This window comes from Tursiops truncatus, chromosome X (assembly GCF_011762595.2).
Source record: "Tursiops truncatus isolate mTurTru1 chromosome X, mTurTru1.mat.Y, whole genome shotgun sequence".
Classification (NCBI taxonomy): domain Eukaryota; kingdom Metazoa; phylum Chordata; class Mammalia; order Artiodactyla; family Delphinidae; genus Tursiops; species Tursiops truncatus.
Genome location: NC_047055.1, coordinates 111152678 through 111169792, shown reverse-complemented (window position 1 = coordinate 111169792; position 17115 = coordinate 111152678). Strand labels below are relative to the sequence as shown.

At 33.1% G+C, this 17115-nt stretch overlaps 1 protein-coding gene across 4 annotated transcripts in view; it reads left to right on the top strand.

The window, feature by feature from the left end:
• The window catches only part of CNKSR2 (connector enhancer of kinase suppressor of Ras 2), a 258534-nt gene that overhangs the window by 114207 nt on the left and 127212 nt on the right, over positions 1-17115 (top strand). For all 4 annotated transcript variants that reach the window (XM_019927697.3, XM_019927696.3, XM_019927698.3 and 1 more), the window contains exons 7-8: positions 5508-5567; positions 9276-9344. In XM_019927697.3, coding sequence (XP_019783256.1) covers positions 5508-5567; positions 9276-9344 — 129 coding nt within the window. The remainder of the gene's footprint in view (positions 1-5507; positions 5568-9275; positions 9345-17115) is intronic.

Here is a 17115-nt window from a genome sequence, read left to right as displayed (position 1 = left end):
GGTTGTGTAAGCTAAACAAACCTGATATTCTTTATAATTCTACTCTTTCTTTTAAGGGTGAGTAAGCAGGTGGATATTGCTAAAACTAGGCTAACATCTATGAGATGTATTTTTTATTATGTCATAATAAAGATAATCATCTTCTATATTTTGTTCACCTGATGAAAAATTGTATTGGTTCTAAATTTAACCCAAGGGAGAGCTTTTCCTTTAATAAGCCTCTAGAAAGAAAGCATATAATATTAATATTAATGAGGGAGAGACAAAAAACAAGAAACTGGCTGTAGAATATCTTACCTACTACACAACTATTACATGTTAGTTTGTTGCTATAGCGTTTCTACTTTCTCCCTAGAGGTGAATTTTCCAAGGATACTATTAATGATGTTTTAGAAAGTAGGAATCTTGAAAACTAGTGTTAACAACTTAATTCAGATAATATATTCTTAAAGATCTCTATGCAGGTTTAACTTTTTATGTGGCCTTTCTTCTTCAGCCTTATATGTGTGTGTGTGTGTGTGTGTGTGTGTGTGCGTGTGTGCGTACGCGTGTGTGTGTGTGTGTGTGTGTGTGTATAACTGTTTCCGAGGGCAAAGCCTTTGTTGGTCACCAGTGAGTTTTTGGTTTGAAGCCCTCTATTCTATAGAGTGACTTTTCTCCTGTTACTTAACAAATTACTTTTGGGTAACTGTAGCTCCTTGTCTTTTTGTGGCTTTTATCTGTATTTTCCTGGGAAGATGGAACTCAGCATCTCAGACATAGACAAAGTATGTCATCATTGTAACCTATAAGTGTTATATCTATGTTATATCTTTGATTAGTTTAAAATTTTTATTTTAATGTTTATAAACTTATTTGAAGTAATATTTATGATTTAAATTCTTACTATTCTTTTTGGTCACATTTACAACGTCCAGTTTTATTTAAAGCATCTTTCCACCCATAGTATTAAAGATTTTCCTTTCAATATCTACCCTTGCAGTAGTTCTGAAGGAAAGAAATCTCTCTAAGCATGATTTGCAGAGTGGGAAATTATGAACTAATTAGATTAGGAGATAGAAAACCTGGATACAAATCACTTACATAAAATAGAGCTGTGAGTGTGATCTGGGGCAGGTGAGGGAGTAAATTTAACTTCCTTGGCCTTGATATTTCCATCTGTAGAATGTTGGGGGTAGGAAGGGATGGACTAGATCCTCTTTAAAGCTCCCTCTAGCTCTGTGAGTTTGCAGTTCTGAGGATGGTATTGTTGTAAGAAAAGAGCCTGTTTTTTTCCCTCTAATGACCACTGAAATAATGGGGGGAAAATAACCATGTGAAGTGAGTCAACACATTGCTCATTAATGGACTAGATGAAAGCTTGATTTTCATTTTCAGTGAAGGTATAGCCCTGGACAGGTCTTTCATTTTTTAAATTTCAAGTACATAGAGCTGGGTCTGCTCTTTGAAATAGTCATGAACTTAAAATGCTAAGCACCTGATTCAGTTAGTCTGGCAGACAGCTGGTAGAGAAAAGAGAACAAGTGAGTGCCTACCATTTTCCGGGTATCATCCTCACAACTCTATAGAGTAGGTATCCTTACCTACTCACAGGTCCTTACCAGTTTGCCGTGTATGACATAGAGGTAATATACAGTAGAGGCAGGGTTTAAATCCAGGTAAATCTAAATGAGGTACAACTTAACAAAGTTTATTCCATTATCCCACATTTAAACTTGGGATTGCTAAAGGGAGGTATGAGACGTTTAGGAGGATGACTTTAAAACTAGAACTACTTAGAGAAATCCATTTTAAAGGACAATCAGCAACACTTCATTGGGAAAATAATTCCAAGGGAGGAAAAGAAAAGGCTAACATGTTGAATATTAATAAAAAGAGTTAAGTGTAAAACCATTTCTTGTGATTCATGTTAAAGGGGAGATGACTAAATGGAAATTTTGTACGAGTTACTCAAGGCATCGTTTTAAAAATCAGCCACCTTTAAGTAAGTTTAGTCAGTCACATTTGAAATAGATTTGAGGATTTTGGTAGCATTTAGCATGTGCTTAGCCATAGGAAGTGTTTAAATGAAGGAAAGAAATAGAAAGACGTGGGAGAATACCAAGCTTTAATGAAGTTTAATCAGCTTAAAACATCTGCAGACAGTCTTCTGGCTCTTTCAAAACAGAACATCTCACATAGGTAAAAGGTAACTGCTTTGTTCTTGCACTGATAAACTGGATAGATTGTTCATCAGCTTTCTACCTAATTAGTCAAATCTCGTAGAATGTCTTAGTTTTGACAGTCCTGAGCATTATAAGGAATGGTGGGAAATGTTCTTAGTAATGGTTAAAATATATCAAACTAGCTTCTAAAATGCTTTTAAACAACAATAATTAGCAGAAAGTTAAAGGAAGGAAAATGAGAGCTATTGGAACATATCAAAACTAGATCAGAGCCAAGAGAGGTTGAATAGAGAGGAAAGGGCTTGGGGAGCATCCTTGGGGAAGCCTCTTTGCCTCAGAGAGTTCTTTTGCTGTTTAGGCACTTGGACTATCTCCAAATATGCCTTCTTCCATTGCCTTGACTGTGAGGTGGCTTTGGCTCCCGTTGGTTAACCGACGTTTGGAGACGGTGAAGCAAATGTCATTTTGGCAAGCTGAACAGAAGAGAGGGAGCTGTTGGAGTCAGCTCCAGAATTAATTAATTGGTTTAAAAAAATGCAAGAAGGAAGAATGAAGATTTTGATGAAATGGAAGACCAGATTTATCTCAGTTCCAGAAAAAGAGCCATTTGAATTACATGTCCTCCTGCTGTTTGACCCTTTCTCAGAGGTGACCAAGTGATCAGATGTATTTCTGTGGACTCTTCATTATTCAGAAGATGATTAGTTTGAAACTGATCCAAGCAACTTGTTTCTTCTCTTACTTTCTTTTGGTTCCTGACTTTTGGCCATTTTTCTCATTAGTGCTACCAGAGGGAGATAAAAAAGCTGAAGAAGTCAGTCTTGATTATTAAAAGCAGTTACAACTAATGGTTTATTGAGGTTAGAAATGAAAATACTGCGTAAAACAAAATATCTTCAGTCTTTGTGGCATTTTAAAGATGTGCTTTATTTCTATTTTATTGCTCATAGCTATAAAGTTGCTAGAACTGAACTCTATACATAGCTCTATCCTTCTTTACTTAAGCATTTAAAAAATATTTTTGTTCATCTGAAAAAAATTAGCTTTAGTATAAATTACATAACATTTAATTATATATAAATAATGATGAAATCCTCTTCCTATAACTAATAGATACTTGCTTTATCTTACAATTGCCATTTTGAAAGTTCCTGGTATGTGCAGTAATTACATAGGAATTTTATTTCATTAGTCATAACTAGATTATCTTCATGAGTTCTTATGATCCCAATGAATATAATGACTTTTCTAAACATTTATCTTAGGAGACTAGACTTTCTCTATGACCCAATCATTTAAGAAATTATATAGAGCTCTTGTCCAACACCTTAATTCATAATCAGTAATGCACAGTGTTGAAAGAAGTGTGGAGAATAATATAATAAGCTTTTGCTTATAATTGTCAGAAGAGATGGGTGATTTAAATAAATTTGTAAAATATCAAACCCAGTTACTCTTTATAACCGCTTTGCACGTAGTATACGTGTGCTAGAGAGGTCTTAGTCTTTTTAGAATAGATGTTAAACAGTGAATGTTTGACTCAATATCTAGTTTCCAAATATTATGTTCTAATAAGAAAAGTGAAGGTGTACAACGCTCTTGTTAATAAATCTGTAAATTAGGAGCCTCATGGTAGAGAGTGTGGTTAGGAGTCAGATTGCCTGGGCTTGAAACCTGGCTTCACCTCCTTTGGCAGACTCCTCAGTTTCCTTATTTCTGAAACAGAGATAATGACAGTTTGTACCACACAGGCTATTGTGAAATAAATGTCAAACACTTAAAACAGTCCTTAGCACAATAGAATTCACAGATAAATTAACATCTTTTAAATTACATTCATTTTGTTTCACATCAGAGATCCAGGCTTAGCCATTTTTCTAATTGGTACCAACATCTTAGACATATGACATTACTAAAATGACTTTTCAGAATTAAAACCTACTCAATGACTTCTTAATAGTTCCATGCCATGAACTTACTGATTCTTGTTTTTATTTGTTACTTATTTTCAGTGAAAACACATGTATATTCAGGTATAGAAATATATAATTGACATAAAGTTATAGGAAATTAACATAGTAATTGTCTACTTCATATAATTGTTAAAACATATGCTTTTTCTGAAATGATTGTTGTTAGTTATTAAGTCCCTTATGTTTCAGACTTCAACTTTATTAAAATTAGTACTTTTTAATTTTTGAAGTCAATATTTTGAGATGCAAAGCACTTTTGACGTAAAACTCAGTTAATTTTTACCCGAAGAGAATTTAAAGTAACAGAATCGTCCTTAGACAGGAAAAAAGTCCATTCACAGAATCATCCATTTTTTTTCTGATTTACTTAAGTGAAAATATTTCAATATTTAAAATGTGAATACTTTCTTGTGATATTTTTTCTTTTAAGGTTCTGTCACTATGCATAATTTAAAGCTTTCATTTGCTCTTAAAGCTTGCACAATTTGAAGGTTTCTGGATAATCTTTAAACTTTAATGAAGCTTTCTCTAAAATCGCTTTATTTAAATGGAAATGGACTCTCACCTTCTTTGTTGGGAGGAGGGGTTGCCACACATTACCCCCGAATTATTTTTTTTAATTTTTGTTTAGAATTAAAAAAAATTTTGTGGGGGCCACACTGTGAGGCTTGTAGGATCTTAGTTCCCCGACCAGGGATCAAGCCCGGGCCCTCAGCAGTGAGCACAGAGCCCTAACCACTGGACCGCCAGGGAATTCCACCTCTTAATGATTGATATAGAGATGATTGGATGTAATTATTAAAACTTCATCAATAAGAAATTAAGGCAGAAAATGTAGGATACCACAAAAGAGGGACGGAAAAAAAATTTTACATAAACAATATTTTATCATTCTTCTGTCTCCAGTAGTTCTGTATTGGCTCTGGAGAAACCTACTTTTTATTTTGTAATATGAATCAAGTATAATAAGCTAATAACATCCCAATATTTGAATTTCCCATTGTAACTTTTATTTTGCCACAGAACATGTAGTATGGATTTTGAGGGGAGTGAGGTGTGTTCTTCCTTCAGGATATTGAATTACCATGCTGCATTTTGTAAGTTTCATAGGCAATTAATTCACTTTTCAAGAAATCATTTGATTATGCTGAGTACAGGCTTCTTCAGGCAAACTTTAGAAGCCAGAACATTCAAAGAGGAATTTCTTACCAGTTTAAAGACAGCCTTATTGGATCATGGATTCATCCCTGGGGCAATGGCAATTCTAATTTGATAGGGCTTTTTTTTTTTTTTTTTGTAAATGAGGTTATAATATACTTGAAAATATTTCAGTTGCTTCACTTATTTTTCTATGCTGTCTTTTTCTTAGGGTATGTACATTAAATCAACATATGATGGCCTCCATGTAATTACTGGAACTACAGAAAATGTAAGTATTCTAACATTTCATATTTTGGTGTGTGTTTTTCCTTTTATTGTTAAACAACTTATGTAACTCACATAATTGAGGTTGACTTCTGAGGACATGACAGATTAGGGTATAAAATTAAAAAGACATATTTAGTTAGTAAGTGCTTTTTTGGGGAGAATTTCAGTCATTTTAGTTAGTTTAGAATAGCTGTTTACCTGAAGTAAATCGGATGTTTTTTGTTCACAGCCAGAGATTTGTCTTTGTTAAGTATTTTCTGATTCGTGACAAGTTATTGTGACATCTAAAAGAATCCACTTCCATCTGTCACACAGTTTAGTTTTATTAGGAAATTTACCTCATGTAAGAAAGAAACATCAGATAAGTCAGGCCTTCTGAATACTTGAAGTATAATTGAACTTAATTCAGTGGAGGGGCAGCATGGTATAGATCAGTGTGTTTTCACAGTGAGGTCCGTCCCTGGACCAGAAGCATCAGCTTCCCTTGGGAATGCCCCACCCCAAACCCACTGAATTAGCTCTGGAGACCAGCCTGTTTCTTAATAAGAGATTCTGTTTTAACAGGTGGTTCTGAGACATGCTCCAGTTTGAGAACCACTGCAAGCAGTGGGTCAGAGTCCCTAGGCCTAGGCCCTACACCCAATTTTGCATTTTAATGGCAGTGTAATATTTGGCAAGTCATTTACCCTATCATTGCTTTAATTTCCTCAACTGTAAATTGGAAATAATATATCAAATAATATATCATCTGCACTACATACCTCACTAGGTTGTTGTGAAAATCAAATAAGCTAATAAATATGAAATACTATGCTATAAAGAAAGAGCTACAGAAATGTGAAGTGATTGTGTTGGACATTAACACGATCAGTGTAATAGATTTGAATTGCATAGTAAGTCATTTTTTCTGCATTTGGTTGTCCCAGATTTCCATCCCACTCTCTTAAGCAGGTTCTGAGCTTTGAAATTTTTTCTTTTAGAAATTCTGACAAGTTGCATGTTTATACCATGTTCCTTCAAAGAAGGCTGAGGTGGAATTAGTTAATCTCAAGTTATTATTGTTCTCAACATTTTACCAGCATTTTCTTTTAAAAAAGACAACATTCTTTTCACCTGATTCACCTATTACTTTAATCATTTATTGATTTTTTTCCCCCTCCACTTCACTTAGTTTCTTGTGAATGGTGAAACATAATATACATTGCAGCTGGATTGTTTTACTGGCTTCACATTGATATTAAATAAGAGAGTTATATGGGATCAAGAATATCAGTTATATGCATATTGTCAACTATTTAAAATTTTTAAATGCAGTGAGATGCTGCATAAACTATGCTCTTGTCGCTGATTGATCATTCTCATTGGTGTGTACATTCCCCTGATACTTTGTTTATTCATTTGTTCATTTAACAAACCTCTGCCTCATGTCTGCTGTGTTCCAGGCTTAGGACTAGGTATTGAAACAATTTTTAAGTTAAAGTAGCTTGCTGCCCCTAAGGAGTAAAAGTAGGGGTTTATCTGTGTAAACAGGTAGTGAAATTTGCATAGATAGACAACGGAAAAAATAGTAAATATTGCCAAGTGAAATCAGGAAAGGAATCACAGAAATGGTCATTTTGAACTAACTGTATCTTGAAGAATTGATAGGAACATATCTCTGTATGTTGTATGGAGTCTGTAAAAAAAACTTGAGCGCTATATGCATTGCTTATATTACTCAGTAATATTTGATAAATGGATGAGTGACCAAAGAAAGATTAATTCTATGAGTAGTTCAGATATAAACCATATATTAAGAGTTATCATTTAATTCTTCTTTCTTGAAAATATTTTATTATTTTTGGTACCCTCAGTCATTTATCATTAGATCTGTGTTGAGTCTTAGTAAAGCTGCTCACTAAGTGGGTAAGTTATTTTGCTTTGCTGTGCCCTAGTTTCTTAGTTTTCTCCTATGTAAAATGAGGGGTTTGAATAAAATAGCTCTTTTAACACTGAAAGTCTATAGTTTGTATGAATTACTTCCTTTTTTACTCATCTGTGCAAAAAGTTGTTTCAGTTTCTTTGAATTTTATGTACCAACTATCATTTTCTTTTACATCATGACTTAGAGCCATTAGCTTGATTTTTTTTTCATACTGTCCTTTTGAAAGATCAATTGTGAGCCAAAAGCACAGGAACTGACTCTATAGTTACAGCTCGGTTTAGGAACTTTTCAGAAATGTTACATGGTACTTGTTTGATTTGGTAGTTGCTGTAAAATAAATACTTGTTTTTTCTTGTTATGACACTATTCTTAGAGTTGGGTTCACATCCTGGATGAACTACCCTCTTAATTGTATGTGTTACCCTCTTAATTGTATGCTTTGAACTACCCTCTTAATTGTATGTGTTATTACTTCAGTAACTGGAATTCCCTGAGATACCATCTAATCTCGGTTTCCAGCCTCTAGCAAATAATTTTATTGGGAATTTTTTAATTCGTTAACTTGATTGTTTTAAGACTTATTTATTTTGGAAATAATTGGAAATTGGAAATGAATAAAAACTAAAGGAACTGGAAATCACTTTTAAAGAAAATCCTATTCCAGTGTCTCAAAAGTAGCATTTTACTATGCAGATTGCATCACCATATCATTCTTCTTTACCTTTCAGTAGATACGAATGAGTAATATTACAGTATTTATAGTTGTGTTTGATAACTTAACACACATATGAATACACGAATATATTTTTTCATAAAAACACATTTTCTGTATATTCAAAAGTCCATATGCATATTATCATTAAAACGTCTAAAATATGCATAATCAATAATCGATAGTCACTAGAGGGAAAATAAAGAATAGAATTTTAAATTCATTATCCATACCTACAATATTATAAAATTTCTGTCTTAAATCTCATTTTAGTTTCCTAAAGACTTCATAAAACTTGTCAACATTAGCTTACCAAAGTTGTTTTTTGCTTGTTTTTGTTTTTAATGTCTTTGGGGAGTAAAGGAAAAAAATGATAAAATTGTTACATCCTGTAGAAATGCTGGCATTTTAGTTTATTTAATGTGATTTTATTTGCCTATACGTTACAGTGTATGAAACATAAGAAATAGGGTTCTCTTGTAGTTAGATACTTAGAGAGAGAATATTATATAATATAACTTTTAACTAGTGGCAATCCATCTTTTAATTTGCTTTTCTCATTTATTCAGGATTGATGGTATTAATGATGAAATAAATTAGCAATTTCATCATTAGTTGACAAAGCTTTGATGCTGATCATAAGCATGTACTTGAAAATACTTGTTTGCTGATGTTAATGTGAATTATTTGTATTAAATGAAAAAGATCAATGTTTAAAAGATAATGTTTTAACATATATATTTTTGAACCAGTTGCCCAATAGAGCCTGAGAGGGTTGTCTGTTTAAAGTATGCAGTTATCATTTTCCCTTAATGCTGTCAGAAACATACTGGTCTTTTACAACATAAATACCTATATATTGTTTTACATTCCTGCTTTCTGTCATTAGTTATATACATAGAATACAAATAGTATATCAAATATTAGTAACCATTTTTGCTAGTTTATTTTCTTGAAGATTATAATTAACTCTTGATCTAATTTAAAAGGGTGAACTTACTGTAGTGTTTCCATAGAGGAGAAATGACTGATAAAATTTATGCTCTTTATCATTTCCTTTATGTTAAATTTAGTCACCTGCAGATCGGTGCAAGAAAATCCATGCTGGTGATGAAGTGATTCAAGTTAATCATCAGACTGTGGTATGTATAATTACCTTACAAGTCAGTGGGAGACACTAATATAAAGATTGCCTAAAGCTTTGAAAGAATACCAGTGGAATGAAAGGCCTGTTTGTGTACAAAATAATTGAATAGCCTTTTTAAAAATAACTGACTATTTTTCTTAATTATCTGAAGAAATGTAAGGCATAGTTTTAAACGAACATGAGGAAATATTGGTGGTGGCCGAGTTTAGATGTACATTTCTATATGGACAGGTGCAGGATAATATAACCCTATGAACGGGGGTGATCATTTTGGAATAGAAATTAAAGTGACAGTGCATACAAATTCAACCTTTTCTTGATATAACTTTTAAGTTTCATTTTATAAATTACCAAATTACCTAGTAGATATGTTTTGTAACAGCATACATTCATTCATCTACTTTAACATTGATTTGTTCATTAAAGTGTCTGGCAGATTGGTTTATTTTAATGTCAGTTTTTAAATTTTAAATTGGAATAGCTGAATTGGCTTTTCATTTCCCAAAAGAGGACTATAGTTTAAGTTTTAAAACTATTGGCACTTAACTAAATAAGTTCATAAAATTTTTTTGCTCTATGAACCTCACAACTCCCTTTCTAGCTAAGAATGACAATGGCATTCTGTGCCTATGGTAGATTTTCAAGGGCAATTTTTCTTAATCTTAGATTGAGAAAATGAACATCATCTGATTTTCACTTTGGACTATTTTCTGTCTCAGTTGATCTATCTCTGCCAAAATAAAGTATAAAGTTTTTTTTAAAATGAAGTTAAAATTTAAATAATCTGATTATTGATTAATAATCCTCATTTTAAAAGAAAGTGGTTTTTTTTTCCTGGTAAATATTCTGCTTATGGCTCACTAACTCTTCAGAGTGAGTAATTATTTCCTGTTGTACCTTTAAACTAAATTTGGTTTTGCATGTTCTAGTCCTAGAAGAAAGGCTGTATTTTGGGGGTAAGAAGACTCATGTGAAAAGTCTGATCTTTCTTGGTGATTCTGATATTAAGGCAGATGCTATTTCAATTTTGGTTTTGAATAAACTGAGAAGTTTGTCATATTTTGGAGAGGCTCCTGAACACTGATAATTAAAGTTCTGATGTTTCTTCAATGAGTTCATTATCTAAGTGAATAAAAGTTAATGAAAGTTTGGAAAATTAAATGTGTGGGTGTAAAGTTAATACTAATTATTGTTAGTTAATACTAATTAATGGAGACTATCGACAGAGCCTGTCTACACTATGACAATTTTGATGATAAGTTCTCATTACTAGAAACTATACAAAGCGATTGTCTTGAGTAAAGTTTCTTGTCCCCTAGGATGAGGATTTTGGGCAGTGGGATAAAGCAGCTGCTTCTTCTAATGTTCATGCTGCCTCCATTTCTACAATGTGACCTTAACAAATATGACATCTGTTGGATAGTTGGGCCTATTTCCAGTTGGTCAATTCTAAGAGGATAGAGATTAGTCTCTAATGAAAAATTGTTAAAATGATACTCTTTGTGGAGCAAAGATTCTCATGTCTATTGTGTATCAAAGTCTTTAAAAGACTTCAAGTGAACTAATAAAATCTCTATGGATTGGTGATATTTATATACTGTGAGAATGTGTCAACACATCTTTGCATCACAGGAATATTCTAAAATATTAAAAACTACACAGAATGATAGTTGGGAGAACTTGCTTTCAGTTTTTGCTCTGAAACTGACTTACGGTTTTAAGTGAGTCGTGGTAACTATTTAACTTTATCTTTTTAATGATAATAAACATAGCCAGCACTTACTGTGTTCTTACAGTGTGCCAAGCATCGTGTTAAGTAGTTTACATATTTTATGTCATTTACTCCTCACAATAATCCTATGAAGAAGGTGTAAGTGGAGATTGAATGAGCTCAAAGCTCACTGACTACAAGGCCCATGCTCTTACTTCAGTTTTATTATACTCCCTCCCCAAAGTCAAATTATAAAATTATCAAACAAAAGGGGAGGAATTCTAATAATCCTGTAAGTAAACTCCAGGATTCAGGGAGAGATTACATGGAGCCAAGGGTAGAGAAGAAGAGAGGAAGTGAGAATTTACGTAACTGGGGTAGGTTCAGCTGAACTGAAATTAGAAGTGGGGTTGAAATTTCACTTGACTGCCACTTCTTCACTCACTCCTTTCCTTCAGATAGACAAGATATGTAAAACACAATGCCAGGCACACATTAGGAGTTCAACAGAAACTAACTTTCCAACCTCCCTTCCTCCCTTTTACCTACTATAACAGTTGGGCCAATTGGAGCCCAGTTCCTTGACAGACTGCTACTACAACCTACAAATTGATTTTGGATGATAATAGAGACATTCTCTGTCAGGAAATTATGTTGAATTCCATGAAAGTAGCCTTCCTTAATAATGTGATCAATTACCAGATTGTCTTCTTTGTGTTCAAGTAGAGGCATAGTTGTGCAAGAATGGTACCTTTCGTTAAATGCACCCTACTCTGTCCTCTTTTTCTTGCTATTGCCTGCATTGTGGTCTGTGCAGTGCTTTTAACTTCTTACCAGACAATATACAGAGGTGGAGAAATGGACATTATCTGAGTTTTATTACTACAAAAGGTTTGCTAAGTTGTTAAATTAACTGAAACAAGTATAAGTTACTTGCAGTCTGCAATTACCCCTTCTGTCCCTGCGTTCATAACCAGGGACATTAGGGGTTGGTTATGATATAATAATTACATTAAAGTATGGCCTAATACATTTGAAATACATATTTAATGATATTTTAATCCAGTAATTAACTGACCTGGATAGTGAGATTTTGCCAATATTATTCTATACCAATTTAGATTCAATAATGAAAAGAGTAATGTTCAGTTTTATATTTTGAATGTTATTAGCCCAGTTAGTAGTTTTCTGTAATTCTAAAATTTCCTACTGCTACAGATAGTAATGTACAATATAAAATTTGATAACTTTTCTTATTATAAAATACCTAGAAAAGCAATATGAAATTTTTCCCTAAGAGTCTGAGAAAGTTAAATAATCACAGATGAATTCAAATACTATTTTTTGAAATTGCTAGTATGGTATATCTTCAAGATGTCCAATTAGATGTGTGTGTTTGTATGTTTCTAGTTTGCTCATTTTTTTTAAAAGTACATTTTCTTATTTGAAATGAAACTGGAAGTTTTATGTCCTTTATCACGTTGCTATATTCTTTATTATAAGTGGCTTTTAAGCTTTTCTAATCAACCTACTTCTGTGGCTGAGAAACTGTGGCTGCCAGGTAGGAAGAAGAAAAAATCATGAACATCCAAGCAAAGCAGACTGAGTCCTATTGCATGTCTTCCCTGCCAGTGAAGATCCAACTCCTCAAAGGCTGCTGGAATCTCCCAAGATTTTTTCCACTTCATCTGCCACTACATTCCTCTCTGGGAGATACCTCGGCATAGTTTGAACCAACAGCTCTGCCCTCATGATGCACTTTTAACACTTTTTTTTTTTTAGCTGATGAGACTACTTATAGTTATTAAATCTATCTGGGCATATTCCTAATGAATCTGTTAAAATTTCATGTCAATGCTGTTTTTGGTGTGTAAGTGTTATAAAGATTCTATCCATACTAAAAACAGATATTTTCTTCTTAGGAATATCAGTTGAAAAGAGTGGGGTATGTGATGGTTGAATCCAGCATTTGGAAAATTTTCCTTTTATTTTGTGTATATACTAAAACATATTCACTATTATTTTGGAAGGTCTTCTGGAACCCGGTGACTACATTATGGCAAGAAATGGTTCAATAGATGGGGCTATAAATCCTACTGGGAAATAACTGGGTTGGGATAGTCAAGAAGAATATAGACTACAACAAATAGGGTGTTAGACATTGATCAGTGAGAGATGGAAGATGAACACTGTAAACTAGTGTGTTTTGTTACCCCCAAATGGTAAATGGTTGCTGAACAAGAATGCAGGTGATGGCAGAGGGGGTGGGGAGAAGGGAACAAGTTAAAGGACTATTGAGTTATCTCAAAAGGTCATTCTAACTTCATTTATGTAACTCTCAATGGCATCTCCCTTATTCTCTCTTATTCTCACTCTAGTCTCTCATTTTTTACTCTTTCTTCACCCTCTTGTTCCTTCAACCCCAGAACAACAGGCAAGTATTGTTTGAAAGGGAAACCAACGTAATCAGAATGGATGGAGAGTGTGGTGACCCATTAAAACCCAGCTCTCCCTTTCCCTCCCTCTCACCCTACCGCCCTGCCCCTGGACTTCAGCAGGAAGGAAGGAGTGGCTCATTGAGTGGAATCAGTACCACAGTATTGGCTAACACTGATGTGCTTTTTCTCTCTCTTTTTTAATTTGTTTAATTGTTGTCTTTATTTTTTTAGGTTTTTCTTCTAATTCAGTTTTCTTCTCCTTTCCTTTACCATCCTCATCTCTTCTCACTTGACTATTTCTCCTCCATTCTTCACCTCTTTCACGTTTTTTTTTAAATTCTTGCCTATTTTCTTCTGTTCTCCTTTCTCAAAAGAGAAAGTATTTATCTTATAATTCCTTATAACCAAAATATTGAAAACTGAGACCTCAAATGGCAGTATTTGCGGTGCACCTCCTTTCTTATTCCTGTAAACACAAGATGTTGCTGGAATACAGAGATTAAATATGTTAGCATGGTGTTTAACATATTGCTTAATAAATGGTTATGATAATATCCTAAAATAACTCTGTTAGGATTCTAAGAAATTGGTATTCTAAAACAGAGCACATGAATTGTTCTCTTTTGGAAGGGAGAAATATCATGAAGAGACACTTAACAAAAATTGAAAGAAATAATGCATCATAGTTTTCAGTTACTCATAGTAATATTTTATTTCAGGTTCTACCTTATGTAGTATGTCATTTATGAGATGGTGGTAGATTTTTTTTCTTTTATTTTACCTTGAATATCATGGATTTGATGAGATGTGTGGAAATTGGTTTTGAATTGCCACATATTGATATGTCATATATTTTATTTTCCCTAGAGAAATCAATTCATTACTTTATTATCCAGTATATTTTATGATTTTTCTGTCATCAAACTAAAATTATCTTAAGTCTTTATATAAAGGAGATAAGTTGTATGATACCTTAATATTGGTAACTTCCTGTGAACCAATTTATTTTTTCTGCAGATCTCTGCATCCTGATTTCTTTCTTATTTATGCAGTTCTTACTAGCTTCACCAGGAAAAGACTAATTGGTTTTAAACATGATTAACGCTAATTTATTTTTATTATTAGAAACATCTTTCAGTGTCAACGTACAGTTAATATGGTTTAGTTATTTTACATGGAATTTTAGAAGGTTTCCATATTAAGTGATTATTTTGTATGTTTCAAATGTATCTGTTGGCTGATGTTCTTACCAACTCTGGCTTATTAAGTGGGCAACTCATTTGCATATCAGTGTCAATAACTATATCCCTTTTCCTACATCTATCAGAAAGGCAAAAGTTGGCCAGTCACAATTCCCTGATTTACTTTCTGTCTGTAGTAGGGGTGGGCCATTAGTAGATAACAGTTAACTGCCTAATGAAGATAAAAAATTATTGCATGAAAGGGAAACACATTAGAACATCATAAAGTAGGAAATTCAAGAGATAATTAAAAAGTCTCATATTCTTTTCAGGTTATTTAGCCCTAGGATTTAAATATAAGTTTCATCCACTAAATTAATATTCTGATCAGCTTGGTGGCTGAAATTTTAGGTAATGTAACCACTGATCACTTTCACATTCCCTTTCATCTTATTACTCTAATACTGGGCAATAAGGGGAATTTAAAATTGAGACAAATGGCAGAGAGAGTTCCCTGTGGCCCCATTTAGAGCTGACACTGAGTTACCTTTTTTGTCTGAGTTGTTGCATTTCTGATAAAATGATTTCTAAAGATAACTTCTATAGTGAAAGTATTTATAACCATTATGGAAGTTCTTAAACTAAAACGTTTTATTAATAAAGATGTAGAATGCTGTTTATTTAGCTTTATAAATGCATATATACACATTCTTTGGTTTTGTTTTGATAAATATAGTCATCTATTGCAATATTTGCTAGTATTTTCAAATACACATATCTGTTAAATGTCTACCAGTAAATGACATTATAAAAATTATTCATAGAAAAGCTGTAGATTTTTAAACATGTTACTTTTTGAATACTAGGGCTTTGGTTCCTTTTAATTATGTTTTTCGTTTAGATTCCTAAATTAAATTTAAGCTGAATTTTTTCATAAGTATAGACTTTTTTTTATTCTTCTCAGAATTCTTATAAATAGGATCTATAGATTTTTAGATAACAATGCTTTGTTTCATCCCTTAGCTTTGGTGACTAAGACTTTTTATTTTAAAATACACGTATTTCCAATGTCTTTGCAAGGAGAACAGAAATGAAACATAGGAAGGAATGGCTGAAATGTAATAATTTCCATACATATGCAAATACAAAATGGTGTTAAAATTTAACCTATGCAAATATGTTTATAAAAATTTTAGTTAAAAACCTGTATTATTGTGGTTCTTTTAAAATAGCTTACTGATTTTGGGGGGAATGAGGTTCTGTGATATGACCAAAGATTCATCCCCACAGTCTTTCACTGTGATGTGATTGTCTTCCTTCTCCATGTCTCCCTAGCAGAGTCTCTCAGACTCACTCAATTTTATGTTTTGGAGAAGTTAAAGAATACCATGAATGATAATGAAATAAAAATAAAATGAGCTTCAATTTAGTTTTCTATAGCATATACGAATGTAAACCATGAAGCCCCCCAAATAAAATTTTGCTCTTCAGAGGCCAAAATATTACCAAATAGTGTACTGAGCTGGAAGAAGGGGGAGAGAGCAGTAGGTTCAAGATGCTAAACTATACCCATAGTTTTTAAATCAGCTTGCCACAGAAGCAGAGATACCAGTAATACAGAGGCTGCAGTTAATATAAGTGTTAGGTAACAGGAGATAATGCAAGTAATAGGTTATGGAAATGTATCACCTTTGGTGAAAACATTGTGGGTGATTTGTAGAACTTAATGGAAAAAATTATGATTCTTATTTTCTTCCTCCCATGAACTTTCTCATGAGCCAATCAAGAAATTCTGATTTAACCCTCAGAACTTCTTGGTTACAGAGAAGGACTCCTGGAAGATGGTGTACAATAGGTGAGAAACAAAGTACTAGCTTCTTGTAGTCTCCAAGTTGGCTTTCTCTCTTGGACTCCCTGTCCATCTTCAGAAGTGAGAAACTGTGTTCTCTATGCTTTCTCTTTAAATATAACACACAGACACAGACACAGACACACACACACACACACACACACACACACACATTATATATGTGACTGTCTGTGAAACGCACATGAAAATATTAACTACCAAAACATATGTGTAAATTCAAATTGTGAGCAGCTCAACACGGTCCAACTTTTACAGTAAAATTAAGCCACATAAAAAACAAATGCTTTGATGTATGCAGTCTTATTTCACTGGACAAGTGCCTTTTAAAGTTAAGGAGACTGTGAGGTGAAGAGTGGCTCAGTGAATAAAGACATAAAATTGTGGAGTTTTTCCTCTAATGAAAATAAAACTTTTTAATTCCCATATTCCTTCTTTTCGAATGTTTGTTCCTTTCATGTTCTCCCAAGATTGTCTCTTCTAATCACGTTTGTAAAAAATATCAGTACTAAGGTTTTATTTAAAATAGATAACACCTTGGGTCATTTCTGAATACTCTGAAATACCTA